Source organism: Galeopterus variegatus, unplaced genomic scaffold (assembly GCF_000696425.1).
Source record: "Galeopterus variegatus unplaced genomic scaffold, G_variegatus-3.0.2 Scaffold3657, whole genome shotgun sequence".
NCBI lineage: Eukaryota > Metazoa > Chordata > Mammalia > Dermoptera > Cynocephalidae > Galeopterus > Galeopterus variegatus.
Window position 1 is genome coordinate 156084 of NW_007729768.1, and position 22042 is coordinate 178125.

A 22042-nucleotide genomic window follows, 5' to 3' on the forward strand; every position below is an offset into this window, starting at 1 on the left:
GGGCCGGCCCCTCCATGTTCATTTTTAAAGAACAGTGACACCATTTACCTTTACCTTGTATAGTAAAATAATATTAAAAACTATAGGCTCTGGAGTCACACTGCCTGGGTTCAAATACTGGTTCTACTGTGTGGCTTCGTACTAGGTTAAGCTCCCTGTCCCTTAGGTAAATGTAAAAAGAAGTAACTGTGAGGCTTAAATAAAATTAATACAGGTAAAGCCCTTAGACAGGTGCCTGGCATTTACTTTGCTTAAGTAAATGGCCAAAAAATGTTGGTTATTAGTAGGAAAATATTCATGATGCAAAGCTTTAGTTTCTAGGAGGCCTCAGGCAACCTTGTTTTTTGTGATGGGGGATGGAGGGTGGCAGGCCGGTATGGGGAACCTTGGATTTTTTTTAAAATAACTAATTTATTATTACTTTTTTACATTCTAAGGGTTAGGATTTATAATTTGTTTGCCTTAGCATTCTTTGTTTTGTTTAGTATGATTATCGTTACCATGAGTTTTGTCATTTTCCTCTAAATAAGTTTTAATATTTATATCTAATAGAGTAACAGAGATACTACTTTTGACTATATGTGTGTTCTTTTGCACTGAATGAATAATCTATTCAAATGTCATTTTTGGCAAGTATAAAATGTTTCATAGAATTACTAAATCCTCATAGTCTGACTTTTTTCCCTTGGCATAGTGTGGTATAAGTCTGAACTAAAAAGAAGCTAAATTTACTATAAACGACAGTTAATTATTTTACTCATCAAAATGCTATAGTCACTGTTTAGAACCTACACATTTTCTGTTCTTTTAGATGATACTTCTAAGAGTGGGAGGTTCTTATGGCTGGAGTTTCTTCACAGTTTTGATAATTAGGAATGTCATGATTAATAAGTCCCCTGTATTGTTGGGTTTTCTATTTGTCTTCAAGAAAATCTATAAAAGCTACATGAGTTAAATTTATAAAGTACTCAAATACCTACATTTATATAGTTTTGTGAATTAAACAAAAACATCTCAAACTGTTTCTCTTTGTTCACTTGAGGTTGGAAAGTTTCCTAAGAACTGTAAAATAGTTGTTTTTACCATAATCCTTTTTTTGAGAAATCCCTTTGATTTTTACATCATTTCTATCCATGATAAAGTATGTTGAAGTGATTCTTTGAGCTTGTAAGAACAAAAAAAAGTATGTCGTGAAGTGAATTTTTCCCTTTGAAAATCTTATTTTATTTCAAAGTGATTGTTTAAAAAAAGAGCTAAGGAAATTAAATTGTTAAAATTTTTCAGCAGAACTTTTTGATTTAGGGCTGCCATTGATTTGTTATATAAATTTGGTAGTATTTATTGGTCTTACATTCTCATTTTCCTTCCTTACTCTTCTATTTAAATGTGTGTGCATGTGTGTGTGTGTCCAATGTCACCATCTTTGCTATTGTAGACATTAAGGAAAATTGGAACTTTTAAGGTTTTATTCTTTATAAATTCTTTTATTTATGGACAATAATAGTAACATGAAGAATCATTTTAAGTTTGGTTTATGATAATTTCATGATTTTGAATTTTTAAAAGAACAGTGTTGGTTTATTTGACTTAATGACACCATATGAATCATAGTTTTGATTAATCAAATGCAGATCAGTGATGTACTTGTTGGAAGATGTTGTGTTTTATCTTGTCATTGTGTCTGCAGGTAGTCATCAATTTTGGGATCATTAACAGTGTGTAGCGCAGCTGCTTTTGTGGAATCATTATGGTTCTTTGAATATGTTCTTCAGGAGCTTTTAATTTTCTCTACATTATCTCCTGCATATAAGAAAATCTGAACTGGATATTTTTAATCTAAAAGGAAGAACAGATTGAAATAAATAAATATTGATCAAGTCAAGTGCTTTTATATAATCTTCTTTTAAAAAATTATTAAATAAGTGTAATTTGAAGGTCAGGTGTTTTGCTGATAAGACAACTTAAAAAAAAATTCAAGATTGTAATTATATACGTAACCAATTAAAAGATTCTAAAATGTTATTAAATCATGGTAACATAGAATTTCCCTTTATTAATATTAACCAATTCTGTGAGAATGGAAAAGTATCTAGAATTATGAAAATATGATTAAATCTTAAGTAATCGTTTTTGTGTATATCTGTTTTCCTGTGAATAAGTTCTTCTGCATGAGATGTACAAACACTGTTGAATGAATATGCATTTTAAGTATCTGAGGTCAGGATTCTGTCTTCTTATATTTTATTTCTTCATAATCCTGGGCAATTAGGTGTCCTCTGAGAGCATTCTTTTTTTTTTTTTTTTGGTGGATCTGAGCCATTCACCTTGGTGTCTCATTTTCTTTATAATAAATTTTTTAAATGTTACATGTTAAAATCAGCTACATTCTGGGCCAACCCTGTGGCTCACTTGGGAGAGTGTGGCACTGGGAGCACAGCAGCGCTCCCACCGCGGGTTCGGATGCTACATAGGGATGGCCCGTGCGCTCACTGGCTGAGTACGGTGCAGATGACACCAAGCCAAGGGTTGCGATCCCCTTACCAGTCACAAAAAAAAAAAAAAAATCAGCCACATTCTGAAAAATTAAACCTATAAAATTATCAAAATAATATAGGTAGTTATATGGAAAATATTGGCAATAAGTTGTTATATTGCTATTCTTTGAACTATTTAAACATAGCCAAGTAGTATTTTTTTTTTCTACATGTAGTAAAAATAAAATCTTTTAAGAAAGCTATGTAATTACGACTTCTTTTTAGGAGTTTCTTTTTAAAACAACTTCATATCTTTCTGTTGTTTCCTTGCTTGACCCTTCATTTCTAAACTATTTTATCACCTTTTCTAGCAAAAGAAAAAACTTGAATCTTATGACCTTATAATTTATCAGCCAGTACTTCTATTACACTAGGTTATCATGAAATAAGTAGAAGCAGTAGAGTAATTCAACAGCATTACCAGGAGTTAAACAGCCTCTGGGAGTTAGGGGTACTGCATTGATAGCTGTTGCAAAAAAACGTATGGTATTTCTTTTTCTTAAAAAAGAAAAAGTTTTGGGCCGGCCTGGTGGCGCACTGGAGAGTGCGCCGCCTGGGAGTGCGGCGGCGCTCCCACCGAGGGTTCGGATCCCATGTGGAGACCAGTTCCCACTCACTGGTTGAGCGCGGTGTGGGCGCAACGCCAAGGGTTGCGATCCCATTGCCGGTCCCTGGTGCAGGCGCGACACCGAGGGTTGTGATCCCGTTACCGGTCAGTAAAAAAGACAAAAAGGAAAAACAAAAAAGAAAAAGTTTTTTTGCTTCTTCTAGGATTACAGGTAATTTAATATTTGTGCTTTGAGTAGGTTGCTAATTAATTAAAAAGGTGGTTCTGTAGTGACAAATTGAAAAATCAAATGGAGATACTTAAGTAGTTGGGGGCAGCCATTTAACCTGTTTAGTGTCTATAGAATGAAAAATGGAGTATGTTCATTTTTAAAGTTTTCAAAAATCACTAACAAATACTGGTTTTTACAAATATTAAGTTCTAAGTAAATAACAATAATAGCATTCTATGCAGTTAAATTTTTATTTTATTAGTGTGTGTACATTCTTTGTTATCTTTTGCTTATTGTAGTGTTTGATGACGGTGATGAGAGAACATTGAGACGTACCTCGCTTTGCCTAAAAGGGGAGAGACATTTTGCAGAGAGTGAGGTAGGGTGACTTGGATGGACTTATGGGTAAAACAGCAAATTTTACCTCTACCGATCTAGAAGTAAAATGTGATTTAATTCATCTGTTTCTTATCCAGACACTTGACCAGCTTCCATTAACAAATCCAGAGCATTTTGGAACTCCAGTAATTGCAAAGAAGACGAACAGAGGAAGGAGGTCCTCTCTTCCTGTGTGAGTTTTTTCATATGTGGTATCATTACAATTAAAATTATTATTACATTAAACAGGTGATGTTCCTAGAATGGCTAAATTTTGGGGGGTTACCGTTTCATAGCATCTTGTATCTTTATGCTAGATATTTTACCCTGAGCAGACCTGTTCTTAATTATTCCCATTACTTTGCCCAAGAATGATCACAACTCCTTTTTCAAAAAGGCTATTTTCGTTTTTAAGTTACTTTGCCAAAGTCCTTAATTGATATGATGATTTTCCTATTTTCCTATTTTAAGTGAGTACGTGTATTTTGTTACCTTTTTATTTTAAAAAACATTTTAAACTTAAAAATTGCAAGAATAATACAATGGACTTCCATATACTAATGTCTAGATTTACCAGTTGTTCACAGTTTTTGGCACATGTGCTTTATCATTTCCTCTTTTTATATATATGTATGATAATTTAAAAAAAATTTTGCTGAACTGTTTACTCTTAAATACTTAACTTAAGAACAAGGAAATTCTCTTACATAACCAAAGTATGACTATCAAATTAAGAAAATTTAACATTGGTGGAATACTATCCATCTAGCTATAGTCAGTGTTTCAAATTTTGCTAGTTGTTCCAATAATGCCTTTGTAGTATCCCCGTTTTCCCTGATTCCAGGATCCAATCCAGGATCATGCACTGCATTTAGTTTATATGGTTCTTAAGTCTCCTTTAATCTGGAAAAGTTCTTTAGTCTTTTTTGTTTTTTGTGACATTGACATTTTTAAAGAGTACAGGCCAGTTTTGTAGACTGTTCTTCAATATGGGTTTGTCTGATTGTTTTTTCATTATTAGATTTGGCTTATACATTTTTGACAGTAATACTCTGTAAATGATGTTGTATCCTTCTCAGTGCAAGTACATCAAGAAGTGCGTGTATCAGTTTGTGCCATAATTGGTGATGTTAACTTTGAACCTCTGGTTGAGGAGCTGTCTGCCAAATTTCTCAACTTCAAAGTTACCACAGTTACCATTTTCTCCTTTGTAATTTATAAATAATCTGTAGAGATACTTGAAGACTATTTAAATATCTTGTTCTCTATCAAACTTTCATTCAGTGGTTTTATCATCCACTGATAACTGTTGCCTAAATCAGTTAGTTTTATTATGATAGCAAAGTAGTGATTTTCTTTTTTTTTGTCCTTTTTGAGACCGGCCGCACCACGCTCAGCCAGTGAGCCCTGTGAGCACACCGGTCATCCCTATATAGGATCCGAACCCGCAGCGGGAGCGCTGCTGCGCTCCCAGTGCCACATTCTCCCGAGTGCGCCACGGGCTCGGCCCTAAAGTAGTGATTTTCTGATCTTTCATTCCTGTTACATTTATTACTTGTCGTTTAGCTATAATGAAAATCTTTTCCTTATTGTCACCGTGGATTCATGGATTCTAACTTTACTTTATGGGTTATAATTCATTGTTTAAAACTCATTTTGGTGCTTAAGTTGTCCCAGATTTAACCAGTGGGGACCTCTCCAGGCTGGCTTCTGTGCCCTTTTGGTATATCATCACCATTTCTTTTTATTATTATTGATTTTTAAAAATTTTTGGTCACTGGTCAGTAACGGATTGGGTTGAACCCTGGATCTTTATGTTGTCAACACCACACTCTAACCAACTGAGCTAAATAGTCAGCCTAGTCCTCACCATTTCTTGAGCACGTTTTTGTTTTTCTGACATGATAAGTTATCTTAGGCTCCTGTTAATTTTTTCCTCCCCCAGCCTTGGAATTGGCCATTTCTCCAAGAGACCCGGATTACTTTTAGTGGGAAATAATATTTAGAAACCAAAATCCAGGTCTTAGATATACTCATTGCTGTTGGGAGGTATATAATGAAGATTTAAAAAGGCAAAGTTAAACAACACCTAAGCTGCAAACCAAAGAGTGATAAAAGACCTCTGATGATCCTAAATGGAAATTCCAACTCAGTTACTTCCTAGATATGTCACTTTGGGAAAATTACATAACCTCTTCTAGAGTTAGGTGCATTTATATATATTAACTATAATCTTCACAAAAACCTGCAAGGTATTACTATTCCCAGTTTATAACTAACTAAAATGGGAATGATGTGTCTTTAAAAAGATGTCAAATTACTCAATATGTATTCATGGAGAAGTCAAATGGGAATTCATATTTATTTTTATTTTTAAAAAATAGGCTTAATGGGCCGGCCCAGTGGCGCACTGGAGAGTGCGCCGCTAGGGAGTGCGGTGGCGCTCCCGCCGAGGGTTCGGATCCCATGTGGAGACCGGTTCCCGCTCACTGGCTGAGCGTGGTGCGGGCGCAACACCGAGGGTTGCGATCCCATTGCTGGTCCCCGGTACGGGTGCAACACCGAGGGTTGCGATCCCATTACCGGTCAGTAAAAAAGACAAAAAGGAAAAAAAAAATAGGCTTAAGATTAATACATATGTACTGCTGACACTTAAAGATAAAGTTTACTTGTTCAGGCAAGTTGTCTAAATTATCCCTCATATGTATTTTAATGAGATATTTTCATAACCTGTTAGAAAATTAAAGTTATATTATCTGACATCTAGCATAAAAAATAGAAGGTCAGTCTTTAGGGGAAAAAAAGTATCTGGCACAGGAAGTACTTAACAGTGGTTTGATTAGGCCTTTCTGTCTCAGCTGGTGGTTAGCATGAGCCCCTAAGTCTAAGTTCTCATTGATCTGGGAAGTGGACTTATAGAGTTACCATAGAAGCTCGGGACTACTATGTGGAGCTGAGGAAGTATCCATCTCTTCAATTCCAAGAAGAATGAAGAGGCTACTGCTGCAGAGTAATCCATTAGGAATTGAATCAAACATGTTAAATTCACACCACTCTGTATCCAATAATGATTTACATTAGGATAATGATCAATTTATTCTAACTTTCAGTACCGAAGATGAAAAGGAAGAAGAAAGTAGTGAAGAGGAAGATGAAGATAAGCGACGTCTCAATGATGAATTATTAGGAAAAGTTGTAAGTGTGGTATCTACAGCTGAGAGGACTGAATGGTATCCTGCCTTGGTAAGTAAGGTTTCTTTGCAGAGTTAATCAACCATGTAAATATTTGTTTAAAAGCATTTAAAATATTTTGAAAGTATTACATGAATTTAACTTGGATTTTGTTGCAAATTTAAAAATTGAGGAGTTGTAGGTCCAGAATACTTCACTGTCTTCCTGTTATTCCCTGTCTTTAATTATCAATAACCATTTATTGGGATCTTTCATGCCATCCCTCAAAATATGTCTGGTATCTTCTTGTTACTCTATTCCCATTACTGTTTTGTCCTTCCAAGTTCCCTTAGCTGATTCCTGAATTCTTTCTTTACCAAATTAAGACTAATTTTCCAGAACTAACTTTTATAGAGAAATCTTTTAAAAATATTAATTTGTCTCAGCCAATTACAGGCAGCCAACTCTTCCAACCATGTTCAAATAAGGCAAAGGCCAGCCTATAACCAGTCCAGCTGTTTCTGTACCTCACTTCCATTTTTTGTACGGCACTTTCCTTTTTCTGTCTATAAATCTTAGCCCACCATGTGGTAGCCCCAGAATTGCTCTGAACCTATCCTGGTTCTGGTGGCTGCCTGATTTGCAAATCATTCTTTGTTCAACTACACTGTTAAATTAAAATTTATATATATATATGTATGTATATGTTGATTTAATTATGATAGTCACATTCTCAAAAAAAAAACCTTTACTGAGTCCGCCTAATCAATCAATTTTGCATTCTTTAAATGAGTACTTGAGGCCATCCCTAGCTCCTAGTTTGTTTCTTAATTTCAGTGTAAACTCTCTACTCAAGTTCTTTGTTACCTGTTCCGTAGGTAAGATACTTCGCTCCTCTAAGCCTTTACAACTGCCTCAAATTAATTAGTATTCATATTTACTGAGGATCTGCAATGAGTTAGCTTTGTTTTAAGTTCCTTAGAAGAGAAATACAAGACTTGCTTCACATTGACCTCAAAGCTTACTATACACATTAAAGAGATTACTTAGTAATTAAAGAATATATGGTAAATTTAAAAAATATTTGGTACAGACACTAAAATAAGACTGAATATTGGAAAGGAAGGGTTCACCTAGATTTTAAAGAAGACTTTGGAAATGGCAAGTTATAGGTGGGTTGGTAGAGAAGACTAATTTTTGCTTACCCAGAGAAGGAATGAGAAGAAGAGATGGACAAGAGAATTATTTCATGAGAGGAATCAAAAATAGTTGGTAGATTTACTTTTAATAGAAAAATTCCGAATATCCTTTGAACCATTTTAGTTATATAGGCAGACAAGTAAATGGGTTTGGATTCAGAATATTCAGACCATAGTTTGCCAAGAATTTGTTTTCCTTTATAGATTTATTTACTCAATAGATTTATCATTTTCCATGTGATATAGAAAATAAAATATGAGTAAGACATTATTACATTTGGTGATTTGATTTTATTATGTCTAAAGCAGAGAATAATCCAAGTAACTATAATAGAAGATAGTACATGTTCAATATTGGGACTTCCTGGCTTGAGATATTATGTTTATTTGAAGAAAATACAGCATGATGCAGGTGCTTTTGAGCTGAACCTTGAAGGATTCAAAGTTAGTAGACAGAGCTTCACTTTCTTACAGGAAACAAGATAAGTAAAAGCAGAAAAGCTGAGTTTTTGTTCATGGAACTCTTTGCTGTGGGAATCCATTTTGGCTAAATATTAAATGTGAGTAGAGGAATAATAGGAAATTTGACTACAAAGGTAATTTAGATCTAGGGCAGAAAGGTCTTTAAAAGTCCGTCTAAGGGATCTGGACTTAATTCTATAGAGAATTTTGCTGAAAAGTGACATTATTTGAGCCTCATGTTTAGGAATGTTAATGAGGCAGTGTTGTGTTGGATCAAATTTTTTTGGAAAGACTGGAGGTGGCAGGAATCAATGTTGAGACGATTTGAGTAGTTCACGGGTGAGGTAATTAGACCTTAGGTTGTACCTACTCATCCTTTAAGACTTATCTCAATAAACCTTTGCTGCCACATATTTTCCTCTTGCAGGTTGGGTTAAATCTGTCTCCTAGGTGTTTTCGTATGTCCTGTGCCTCATGCCATCACTATACTTATCCCACATTGTGTTCTCTTTGTGTATCTTTTCATATTTGCTCCTCCATGACACTGTTAGCTCCCTGAGGGTAAGCACAACTAGATTATTAGTCTAAAAATTACCAGCACCTCACAAACAAACAAAAAACATTTACTTCCATCTGATGTTGAGATAGCTGATGTGACTGCCAATAATGTTTAATTATCTGGATATGCACTTTTTAATGCACTATCCGTGAGCTGCTTGTGGCTATTTAGGTTTAAATGTAACTTAATTAATATTAAATAGAATTTAAAATTCAGTCTCTCAGTCGTACCAGGCACAGATCAAGTGCTCAGCCCCATCTGGCCTATTGTTACTGTATTGGACAGTACAGATATAGAACATTTTATCATTGCATAAAGGTCTGTAGACAGTGCTCAATTGTAGCATAGAGGCTTATATTAGGGGAAATCATAAGCAGGTACATTTCAGCAACTTAATAGCAGACTTTAATTTTTTTTTTAAGTGTGAAGTTCCATGAAGTAAACAGATTATTTACTATTGATACTGTTAATACATTTGTTATTTTCAAAAGTTAAGAAATTAAAGAGATTTTTGCCTGCTCAGATTTTTTTTTTTTTTTTGATTTGGTTTAATTACTAAAAATTGTACAAGCCCTTGGTAAGAAAGGGAACTTCAGTGTTTTTTGTTTGTTTGTTTGTTTTTAAACAAATAACCGGATTTCAAAGTAGATCCTGATTCAAATATATTTTTAAAAATTACTGTAGTGCCAAATTTTCATCACAGATGGTACATTTTGTTTTGTGGACAATACAGTAAATACATTTTTGGCTTAGGATAAATCCTAATATTTTTAAAGTTAATTTATATTTTATTAATTATTTATTTTATAATCAGACTCTGGATGAATTAAATATCTAGAAAACCAAATGCTAAATAAAAAAATACAAGGAGATCTTCTTTTGCAAGTAATTCATTAATCATGGGAGCTATTTACAATGAAGCTATTTCTTATAAAATATAATCCATTTGAGAAATTAGGGGCTCCAGAATTATTCTTTTAAGAATATATTCTTTTTCTGAGCAAGGGAAATAGGAGTCAATCTGTTCTTATTTTATATTTCAGGTAATATCTCCCAGCTGTAATGATGACATCACAGTGAAAAAGGATCAGTGTTTAGTTCGATCATTTATTGATTCCAAATTGTGAGTAATCAATCACTTAATAATGTTACATGGGAAGAAAAAAGATGGAATTGCAGTGATAGACCCCTCCCCACCAAGACTTTATTTTTAAAAGTCTAATCATTCATGTTCAAGTTGAGAAGTTCTTATCTAATATGTTTTGACTTTTTGTCCTGGTAGGGTATATTTTACTGATAAATTTTATATAAAAACTGCAAATAACAATTTGTGAGAACAATATGAAAAACAGTTTTAAAAAACATAAAGCATAATATTGATTTTTTTCTTAATTGTAAAATTCTGTATTTTTATCACGTATACTAATTCATATTACGGACTATGAAGTTTCTTTTTCTTTTATTTATTGAATCATAGTTGATTGTACCTATCTGTTGAGTACAGAGTTGAATATCAGTACCTGTGTGCAATATGTAATGCACTAATCAGGATAATTAGTATATTCAACATCATACGATGTAATCGTTTTTTGTGGCCGTTTAACAAGGGCCCCCTCCCCCTTTCCCTCCTCTGGTAATCTCAGTTCTATTCTCTTCTTTTGAAAGTTCAATGTATTGTTGTGATTGTTGTATCTTTCTCTCTTTCTTTTTTTAATTTTTTAATTTTTATTTTTTAGCTCGCACTTATGAGTGAGGACATGGGGTATTTCTCTTTCTGTGCCTGGCTTATTTCGCTTAACATAATTTTCTCTAAGTTCATTCATGTTGCTGCGAATGACAGTATTTCATTCTTTTTTATGGCAGAGTAGTATTCCTTTGAATAAATATACCACATTTTCCTTATCCAGTCATCTGACAATGGACATTTAGTTTGGTTCTAACTTGTGGCTATTGTAAATAGGGCTGCAGTAAACATGTGAGTACAGGTATCCCTTCAGCACGATAATTTCCATTTTTGGGGGGTATTTACCCGGCAGTGGAATTGCTGGATCATATGGCAGTTCTGTCTGTAGTTGTCTGAGGAACCTCCATACTGTTTTCCGAAATGTCCGCGCTAATTTACGGTCTCACCAACAGTGTGGGAGGGTTCCCCTTACTCTGCATTCTTGCTAGCATTTGTTATTCTCTGACTTTTTGATAATAGCCAGTCTAACTGGCATGAGATGATATCTCAGTGTGGTTTTGATTTGCATTTCCCTGTTGCTGAGTGATGTTGAACATTTTTTCATGTGTTTGTTGGTCTTTTGTATATCTTCCTTTGAGAAATACCTATTCAACTCCTTTGCCCATTTTTAAATCAAGTTATTTGAGTTTTTTTACTGGGAAGTTGTTTGAGTTCCTTGTATATTCTGGATATTAATCCTTTGTTGGATGCATACTTTGCAAACATTCTCTCCCACTCTGTAGGTTGTCTTTTTGCTCTATTAATTGTTTCTTTTGCTGTGCAGAATTTTTGATATAAGTCATTGGTTTTTTTTCCTTTTGTTGCCTGTGCTTTTGGGGTGATATTCATAAAGTCTTTGCCCAGTCCTACTTCCTGAAGTGTTTCCCCTATGTTTTCTTTTAGGAGTTTTATAGTTTCAGGTTCCATGTTTAAGTCTTTAATCCATTTTGAGTTGATTTTGGTATGTGGCGAGAGGTATAGGTCTAGTTTCATTCTTCTACATATGGATGTCCAGTGAAACTTATTGTTTAATAGAATTTATATTACTGGAATAATTTTGACTTTTTTCTGATTAAAAACCAGACTTTCAGAACCTTTTCCTTAACCTCATCTCTGCTTTGTTTCCAAAACCAATGTAAAATTAAAAAATACATATATTTATTGAGTAGTAAATCTATCTGTAAAATTTAATACCATAGTATATCTTACATTGATAAAAACATTTTGGTTTTACTTTAAACTAAAATGAATAATAAATTTAAGAAATATTAAACACTAAAGTTGACATTATTGTCTCTAAGTGTTGAAAACATCATGGTGATATAAATTACCCCATAATGTCTGTAGGAAGGTGGTATGGATTGAAATATTCTGAATTTGAGGCTGTCAAATTAGTGTACTTTATGTAAAACTTCAGAATTAAGATACTAACTTTGCCTGTATTACCTCTTACCTTTTATTAAAGATTAGGATATATGAGGGTACTTCAAAAAGCTTGTGGAAAAATGGAATTAAAAGATAATGTGACTCTTTCTATGAACTCCTCATACATGGTCTTAGACTTCTGAAATGTTTTATAGGCATAATAATTTTGATTTTGAAGTTTATATTTTTCTGTGTGTTAACATGGACTGTTTAAGTGATAATTTTTATTTAGTAAATGTTTTTTCTTCTTTTTATTCTTCTTTGTAATTAGTTACTCCATAGCAAGAAAGGACATTAAGGAAGTAGACATTCTCAGTCTACCTGAATCTGAGCTCTCCACTAAACCAGGTAAAATAAGGATTAATCAATCTGTTATTTTATGATGTGGCTTCATTTGGAAAATAGTAAATAAAGCAAGACTAAATATTCTCTGCTGTCATTTTATAACTATTTAGAGTCAATATCCACTCTTATTTGGTGGTTATTTTTTTTAAAGTCTAGTTAAAATATTTGATTTGTAATTTTTAGATAAGTTTAACGTTTCATGTTTTACCAGGAATATTTCTAGTAGTATTCTCTAGAGTAACAACAAACACTTATGTAACCTTATAATTAATGAAATATATTCAAGTTTACTATGTCGTTTTATAAATGACTGGTGAATTTGAATTCAGATTTGACTCTGAATATCATGCCTTTTCTATCATTCTGTGATTCTAATTCTATAACAACTGCTGAAGTACGTTTTCACTCTTAGGGCTGCGGAAAGCAAGCATCTTCTTAAAAACTAGAGTTGTTCCTGATAATTGGAAAATGGATATAAGTGAAATCCTTGAGTCATCCAGTAGTGATGATGAAGATGGCCCAGCTGAAGAAAATGAGGAAGAGAAGGAAAAGGAGACAAAAAAGGAAGAAGAAGAGGTGGTAGGTACAATTTCATGTTTAAAAAAATAAAAACATTTTCATACCCTCAAGTAAAAATAATACCTTCATATATTTTCCCTCTGTTTAGATTTTCTGTTATTTGTTTCTGTCCATTTCTAGCACAACTTGATTTGGGGGTTGAGGAAGCTTTTTGGCTCATAGTTCAGTGTGTAAATCAGAACTAATTTTTAGCTAATAAGTTACAAAGAAGTACTTTTTCCAGTTATTTAATCAAGAAGTGCAAACTGGTTTTTTTAGTATCTTTTCCAAACAACCCAGGAGAAGAGAAATGTAACTTTTGGGTATTTTATATGTGTTAACTTGTTTAAACTGTTACCATATAAAGTAACTGTTATTACTCTACTTTAAAGGTGAAGAAAGTGAGGTTCAGAAAGGTTAAGTAACTTTCCCAAGGTGGCACAACTAAGATGTGGAGAACAGGGATTTGAACACAGGTCTGGTCTGTCTTAACTTCAAAATCTCACCTATTCCAGACACTTCATGATATCTCAAGGATAATTGTTATAAAAAATTCTATCCAAACCCCCAAAAAATTTCATTTGGCAGTTTGATAAATCAAAGACAAGATTTACATTGTATTTTGTAAGTGTTAATGGTTTTCTTGGTAATATTGCCTTGTCACTTAAAATATACATGTAATTGTAGGAAATCATCCATGGAGGACTGCATAATTACTTATGTAAATATTGTTGTCTGTTTATTCAGCAGTGTTCTGTCAAGTGGGATAAATTGTTCAGTATATTTTTGGTTGTTACAGGGTACAGGAGTTTAGGGGCAAGACAAAGAGAATAAATTTGTTGAAAAAGAGGACCTATTTGAGCATGAAAAATATTTGCCTGGAAAAATGTGGGGTGTTTGTTTCTCTTTCATATACATAAATATGAATTTATGAAATAAAACGAGTATGCTTGTATGTAATGAAGGGCATACACTATTTTTCTGCTTTTGCTTCTCCTGCGGTATTTGATTTTTTACACTCTGAAATCAGAATGGCGCTTCATACTTACAGGCTGCCTACAGAGTTGCCATAGTAACGTGCTGTTGGTTTTAAGTGAGCATGCTCGGAAAGACAGGAAGGTTTAGCAGAGGCTTGGCAGGTTGCCAATGGAGGTTTGCCAGATGCTTTGAAATGGGCTGTCTTTCTTTTCCTTTCATGTAATGTCTGATTTTTATGTGGAAGAGAATGTAAGTAGTGCTGTATAACCCTGCGGATGCTATGCCCTAAATGGGAAAGCAAATATTTGCAAGTCAGACTGAAAAATGTCTAGACCCTGTACTGATTAAGTAGAAGGGGAATCTAACCATTTTGCATTTGAAAGAAAATGCAGCATATAGGTAAGATTTTTTTGTATGTGTATATTTAGTTACCATTTTGATTGCCAAAAGTGGGGTTAAATAAGAATTTTAGGTATTGATGATGTGGCTGATATGGTAGGACTTATAACCACGCATAATTGTTTCTTGTAAAAAAGACAGAGTCTATTTTTAGAATATCAGAATGAAGGCTATTTTTCTGAAACATAAGATAGATTTTGAAATGAAATGTTAATGAGACAGTTTGACAAAATTCAGGATTTAAAGTCTGAATATTAAATGTGATTTCTGTATTTCATCTGTATTTATTTATAGGTTCTATGTTTTCAGGGTAAATAGGCCACGTTTTCAGGGTGTGAACTATTGCCGTTTGTGGTTTAGCTTTGCTTTTTAAATTAATATTAGGATCTTACATTGCCAAATACTGAAAAAAGATTAATCTCTTTATTTTTGCTAATACTTTTAATTGGTGTCCCTTCCAGAATGCATTTTCCCTACCTACTCCACACCCCGCAAAAAAAAAAAACCCTGAAATTTTAAACAAAGAGGGTAAAAAGAGCTTTGTAGGAAGTTGCAGAGGGTGGCTATAAAATAGTAAATAGTAAACAGTGCTCTTATTACAATGATTAATATCATAAATATTGTAATGTTTTATTCAAGCTATGAGTAAATGTTAGTAAAAAAGAATGAAGAGCAGAGGCAAAGCTCTGTTACCTATTGTTTGCAGGTAATAATAAAGAAATTTAAAAGGGTAAGGATGCTTATAAGGATAGTACGTTCTTAAGATGTGTTACTTAAATTATGATCCTGGTAAAATTAAGTGAACTAGGATGCTTTTCATCTACTGAAAAATAACAGCAAAATTGTAAAATTTAGGCACAGATTTATCTGAGTATTATTTTACATCATTTTTCAGATGATCAATTTCATAGGATATATTTTATTGAATTACTTGATATAAACGAATTCCTTTTTCCTCTAGCCAAACAGGTAGATTTTCTTGAATGAGATTTTGGTTGCTTTAAAAAAAATCAGCTGCATTTCTTGCCCTTGGATTTAAGATTTACTTGCTGAATCATTCTAACTTGTCTTGAACAGTAATTTCTAAACATTTACTATATTGATAAACTGAAAAGCACTTTAATCTGCACACAAGAAGTGGGGAAAATGAGTATTATATAAAATGAATAAAAATCTGATTAGCCAGGGCCTACCTGGCTTAGTCATTATGGGCCTTCACCACATTAGGGAGGCTAAGCTGTTGTATTACATTATATATTGTAGTCTTCCCCAAATGTGATGATTCTGTGCTTTTTGTGAAGATTTATTGTTGTTCTGTATGATCAAAAAGATCTTCTATAACATTCTGTAAACCACTATAACAATTCTGTAGTCTGTCATTTGTTGTTTGCAGTATAGCAAGCAAATGTTATGCAGAAGAATCATACAAGTGTTAGATACTTCTGCAGTGTTAATGGGCAATGGGCATTGTTTTTACATTTTGTGCTTTGGGTACCCTAACATAGCCTTAATAAGGAGATTGCATGATTTTACCATGGAGGAGCATTTTTTTTATTTAATATTATTTTGAATTCCTAAGCATTGGTAGCTTAGGATTTGAGTACAAGAAATATATCTCATGCTCTAACTGTGTGGGAAAAGACTGGAGGATCTGATAGAAAGTAGGTTTTATTTGTATTGATGACTTTAAATTTCAACTCATTGGTAATTATATTGAAAAAAGCCCTGGAGAATATTTTTGTTGGTATTACTCAAATATCTTTTGTAAAAAAAACTTCATATTAGAAAAGATATTACTGAATTTTCTTTTAATCTCTGAAATTGATGGAAAAGTCTTAGTAAATATAAATAATGATATCAATTATTCATTTACTCCTGACTTATATTTACTTTGGATAAACACAGGAGAGTTTTCTAAGGGTAAAATAAGTGGATGGTTATTTAGAAGACTGAATATCAAGGGGAATTTGACTTCTCTTAGCTTTTTTTAATCCTTTTGATTTGTTATAAGTAGGTTTATGTATTGGGCCCTTTCAAAAATCTCTTATAATTTGTATTTAGTAATGAAAATTAGAATTTAGTGAATTTTTATAAGAACTGCTCGTTTTAGTGTAGAATTATTGACACCCATTTCTCTAATACTGTGAATTTTCTAGGGATCGCCGTTACATTTAATGCCTAACATTATATTCCACTATTGTAAATATCATAAGTGCTTGAGTTTTTTATTCATGGAAACATCAGTATTATTTTTGATGTTTAAATCAAGTGTTATTTGTACCTATTAATTTATGCCTTTTTGTAGATTGATTGTAAAGGCATTTTTTAGTGATCATTAAAGATTACTTTGGGTATAAACTACAGTAAATCCTGATAACTCAAGAAAACCAAGCTAAATTGGTAAAATTTAAAGAAAATTTAAAATGATGTTAATATTTTAGGTATATGTCATAACTCCATCTACCAATTGAGTATTTCTAAGCAGATCCTAAAAAGCCAGCCTTCAATGAATAAATGAGACTTTAGCTTGCATTTAAATATAACAACTTACTTGCTAAAGTCTTAAAGTTTAGCCTACTAAATAAGCAAACAAAAATGCCCTAATGTGTTTAGCAAAATCTTTCTTCACAGCGTTAGTATAAGACTCTGGCTAAATTAGGGTCATCTAAGTAGATTAATGAGGGCAGCACATTTGTACGCACAAATATAGCTACATGTTATGTATTTTAAAAAATACTTCTCATTTTATAGTTGTGGTCATATAGTTGTAGTGGTATGAGAGGGTTGACTGATACTACAAAGTTGGATTTGATAGCATCCCAACCAAATTTTGATGATCGAAATATATGCACCTTTTCAAATGGGGGGAGATTACTAGGCTCAGTTAACTCTGATGTAATACAGGAGTCATGTAATCATTCATTTTAGGCAAGCTGTTAAACTGTTTTCTGAAATTAGAAAATAGCATCTTACCGTGAATATAGCACATTTTTTGTGACCTGTGAAACTTTCTGTAAGTCTACAACAGGGAAGAATGAATGGTACCACTCTAAATTTTATGATTACCAAATTTCACTGAGACTTCAACACTATTGATCATTTCCCAGTTTCTGTAATCAAATCATTATCTTCTCTATTAAACCAACAACCTTACCCCCAGTCTACTCCAATGTCAGAAAGAAGCTAGGAGCTGCAGATGGACTCATGCTGTACACCCTACCTGCCTGTTCTCCCTCCCTCAAGGTACAATCAATAATGTGCTGTCTTCCTCGGTAAGACGAGTCCCTCAGTTTGTGCTCTGGGTCTCATTCCCTTCCTCCTTTTAGGAAACCTTGGGCTGTGAAATCTCTCTTTTCTTTCCAGCATATTTAACCTATTCCTTTTGGTTGTATCCTTCTCATCAGCTTTTTAAGGCATGCTTACATCTCTCCCAACCTTCTGACAACTCCTCCAATATTCCCTCTACCAGTCTTCTGATAACATCTGTACTTTCTCCCCCAGATACTATGCTCTTTCCTCACGCTTATGGCCAGATTGCGCCGAGTTACGTACACTGTTGATTCGCTGTAGTGTGTTTTGTCCTCCAACCAAGACTAAAACAACTTTGCTGAGGTCACCAGGCATCTCTAACAAACTTTTGGATTATATCAGACAAATTTTATCGTGGTCTCATTTGACTACTTAATAGCATTCAGCACCTCTGGCATACCTAACTTCTTAAAACACTTGACATTCATGATATTTTTTTTTCTGGTTTACTTCCTAACTTATGTAATGACTCAAAGTCTATATGTGTATTAAAGAGATGCCTTTTCTCAGTTCCAGTCATTTATATCTAACTGCCAAGGAGGATTTCTTCTTATCTTGTAAGTATTCAAACTCAGTGTATGTAAGATCACTCTCCTCTTCTCCCAAAACGTAGGCTTTCCCTGGTTTTCCCTAATTCATTTTAATAGAAGCACCATCCACTCAGTTGGCTAGGCCAGATACATAGAAGTCACCTTGATTCCCTCTCTTGTCCCCTGGATCCAATCAGACACCCAATCCTTTCTCTTCTACCTACTTAAGTAGCTCTCAAATTTTCTACTTCTCTCAATTTCTACTCTCTGCCAACCTTAGCCCAAGTCACTATTCTCTTTTATCTAGACTAGTGCAATAGCAGCCTAACTATTCTTTCCTTGTCCATGCTTGCCCTCCTCCAACCTATTCTCTGTACTGGATCTTCATTAGTTTCTGAATGAAGATATGAATGTACACTATGCAATTTTCCTAGCAAATTACTGTGTGAAACAAGGTGTTGGGAAATTTGTTGTAAGGTTCTAGAAAGTTTTCTTTGGGATGAAACATGGGATGGAATCTAACTTCCCTTTTTTTTCGTTTTCAGGCAATCTCATTTTCTTACATAATTTTGTGAGTTTATACATGAATTCTTTTTATCTTAAGCCAGTTTGGGATAGTTTTCTGTTTCTTACAATAGGAGTTCTTAACTTATAATACTCCTCCTTCATATTTTGCCCCACTTATTTTAGGTGTCTTCTCTCTGGTCTTTTCCCCTCCTGTCTTTTTTCACTTCCAACTCATTTTCCCTAAACATCTTTCTAAAACACAGATGGGTCCTGCTGGAAACCCTTTAATGGCTTTCAGCACCTACAGGATGAAGTCTAGGCTTTTTATCACAAGCCTTCAGAAGTCTGGCCCTTCGTGATTTGACCCATGCCTCCCTTTTCTCATTTTCCCTTCCACTATTCTTCAGCAGTATGTAACTACTAATAGCTCCCCTGTTACCATTTAGATATTGTTCAGAGCTGCTTATTGAGTTGTCAGGTATATTACACTGAGTATCACCTTTGTGTCGCCCATGCCCTTTATCAGTATTAATTATAATAGGGAAAATGAGAATGTAAAAAACTTGGAAAGTGGATAAATGATAAACAAGAGCTGAAATCTAAAAAAATCCAACAGATTTCTATGTAATAAGAAAAAGGGACTCTATTTGAATTAAAGTGGTTGAGTATAGCTTACAAATGTTCTGTGCATTTACCTTAGTAAGTTGTTCTGGTATGTATTTCACATTTTTACAAAAAATCAGTGAGGCTATTTAGTACATTTAAAATTTTAAATTTTATACAAAATGAGTGTAAGCAGCTACTGGTATTGCTGCTTCCTTTACATGTGTCCTCTGGCCCAGAGGTGCCTGCAGAGCTGCCACTTCTGATGCACTTCTTGCAGTGCCTACCTCCCCGGTGTAGAGCTTACAGCACACTGTCTCAATACCTCCTCTTCCCCAATAGGAATCTGCCCACATCAGAGGGCTCCTCCTGCTGGCTCCAAACTCAGCCCTTTTTTTTGGAGGTAGTGTCATGGAGGAGGGGAGATGAAAGGATTGTAAGAGTTAAGGAGTGGGGAGGACTTGTGATGAAGTTTCAGAGATAGGGTGAGCAGGGAAGCCAATTAAGAGGACCAGAAAAGGGGTTATAGACAGCATCATGAAGCGGGAAAGAAGCTGCTTGTATCCAAAATTACATTATTTTACCAATAAAAGCAGTATCTTGGTATCGAGAAATAAGTGTGGTATACTGGAGTACCAAAAAAAAGGAAAAAAATTTGTGTAATCATTGAAATTTCTAAAGGATACATGTAGGGTGAAAGCTGAGATACCCATCGACAAACAGTGTGTACCTTCACATGTAATACACAGTGCAGTGGAACCACAAAGATCAAGTTTAGTTAAAACCTTCACCACTCTCAAAATATCAGTTCTTGTCGCTCCAATGTGTTACATGCTAAGAAACTATCCCAACCTGTTCATTAGGACTATGTACAAGTTACATGGTTCTGAGGGGCTTTGTGTAAAGTGCATCTTTTACTAACATATATTTTGACAATTTGGATACTTTCTGTATACTTTCATGATTTGTATTGGAAAGTAGAGTTGCTAGTAAGAAAGTTACTGGCTCAGGAAAAACAAGGTATTAGCTTATTAAAAAAATAAATAAATTGTATTCATCTCCCATCTCAATAAAATGGTAGCAGGACCATTCTTCACTAGAATTTGTACCATTTCTGAGTGAATAATCATTCCTTTTCAGAATAGGTGGGAGAGGACTAACGTGAATGCCAGCAAGTGATTGTGTAACAGCCACCTATCTTAAGAACATCCTTGGCCATTCTCATTTCTTCTCTTTTCTCTGAGTCCTACTGCATTTATATGATCACTAAGGTTAGGCCTCAAACTCAATGAATGTGAAACAATTGAAGAAAATCCTATTCCCAGTTCATTTACACAGATGTCATTTTCAGAAACATAGTAGGAGTATCTAAAGTAAATATCAGTCATTAGTGATAAAACTGTGAGTATAACAGGCATACCCTTAACCTTGTAGAACTTACTGAGACCTTCCTTACGTGTGTTGGAATTTTGAGGACTACAAACATGAATAAGACTTAAACTAAAAATCTCCCTTTCTCTTCCTCCTTTGAAGGGAGGGATGATCTTTTCATTACCAGGTGGCAAGACTAATTCAGGCATTCATTGTCCTCTTTGTGGACTATTGTAATAGCTTCCTTTTCCCTTCCAATCCATCAAATTCATTCTTGGTGGAGAACTTTTAGAAACACAAATCTGATCTAATTCCTCTTTAGCTCTCTCAAACCTCACATCTACCCAGAGTATCCAGTTCCAATTCCTTAGCATATCATTAAAAAGTCTCTCCTAATCACACCCTGCCTTTGCCAGTCTCATGCTTATGCTGTTTGCTCTAGCTCCAGGACTACTATTTACATTTTGTGGCTGTCCCTAATATTACCACCATTACTCCATCTCCAGCAAAACCATTCATTCCCTTATTTGCTTCTGTATTCATTTATGTATTTTACAGCAGTTATCACATTGTGTTGTGTTGGCTTGTTTTACCTTTCTGCATCCCCTGCCAGGCTCAAAGCAGCAAAAATAGAAGATGCCATGTGTTCTCATTTTAATCTACAGTGCTTTTTGTAGTCCCTGACTCATGGTAACCACCAATCAATGTTTGAATTTAATTTGAAGACACAGTGCCCAAAGTCAGAAAATTTACAATCTAGTAGTATAGATAGATAAACAACTACTTATAATACTAGATAGTATGTACTGATGCTAACTAAAATTATAAATTTGTTGAAATTATGTACATGCGTCTTCTATATCCTTAATCCTCTCCACTGCTCTGGCATCTTATTGGGTACATAGTTACTCTTTACATGCTTTACTAAGTGAAGGGAAGAATAATACTCCTTAGCATGTTCTAGTGGACCCTGCACATCCCTTCTTATAACCTTTTCCTACTCTAAAGCCCTTGAGAGATGTAATATTTGCTGGATCTTGACCAGGAGAGAGATGCTATAGATATGAAAATGCCATGGACAGAGAAAGCAAACTGATAGCAAATATGAGACCCCCGGCCCCCCTCAAAATATGAGCTCCATACAAAAGTCATAAAGGCATGTTCTTCTGATTGCAGATATTTTCTAGCATATGCAGTTTTGCTCCAAGGTTA

The 22042-nt window shown here is 34.1% G+C and overlaps 1 protein-coding gene across 1 annotated transcript in view; it reads left to right on the forward strand.

The window, feature by feature from the left end:
- ARID4A (AT rich interactive domain 4A (RBP1-like)) overlaps positions 1-22042 on the forward strand; it is a 64877-nt gene that overhangs the window by 11648 nt on the left and 31187 nt on the right. The window contains exons 6-11 of the mRNA XM_008585659.1: positions 3613-3692; positions 3790-3884; positions 6802-6934; positions 10126-10205; positions 12502-12578; positions 12988-13154. Coding sequence (XP_008583881.1) covers positions 3613-3692; positions 3790-3884; positions 6802-6934; positions 10126-10205; positions 12502-12578; positions 12988-13154 — 632 coding nt within the window. The remainder of the gene's footprint in view (positions 1-3612; positions 3693-3789; positions 3885-6801; positions 6935-10125; positions 10206-12501; positions 12579-12987; positions 13155-22042) is intronic.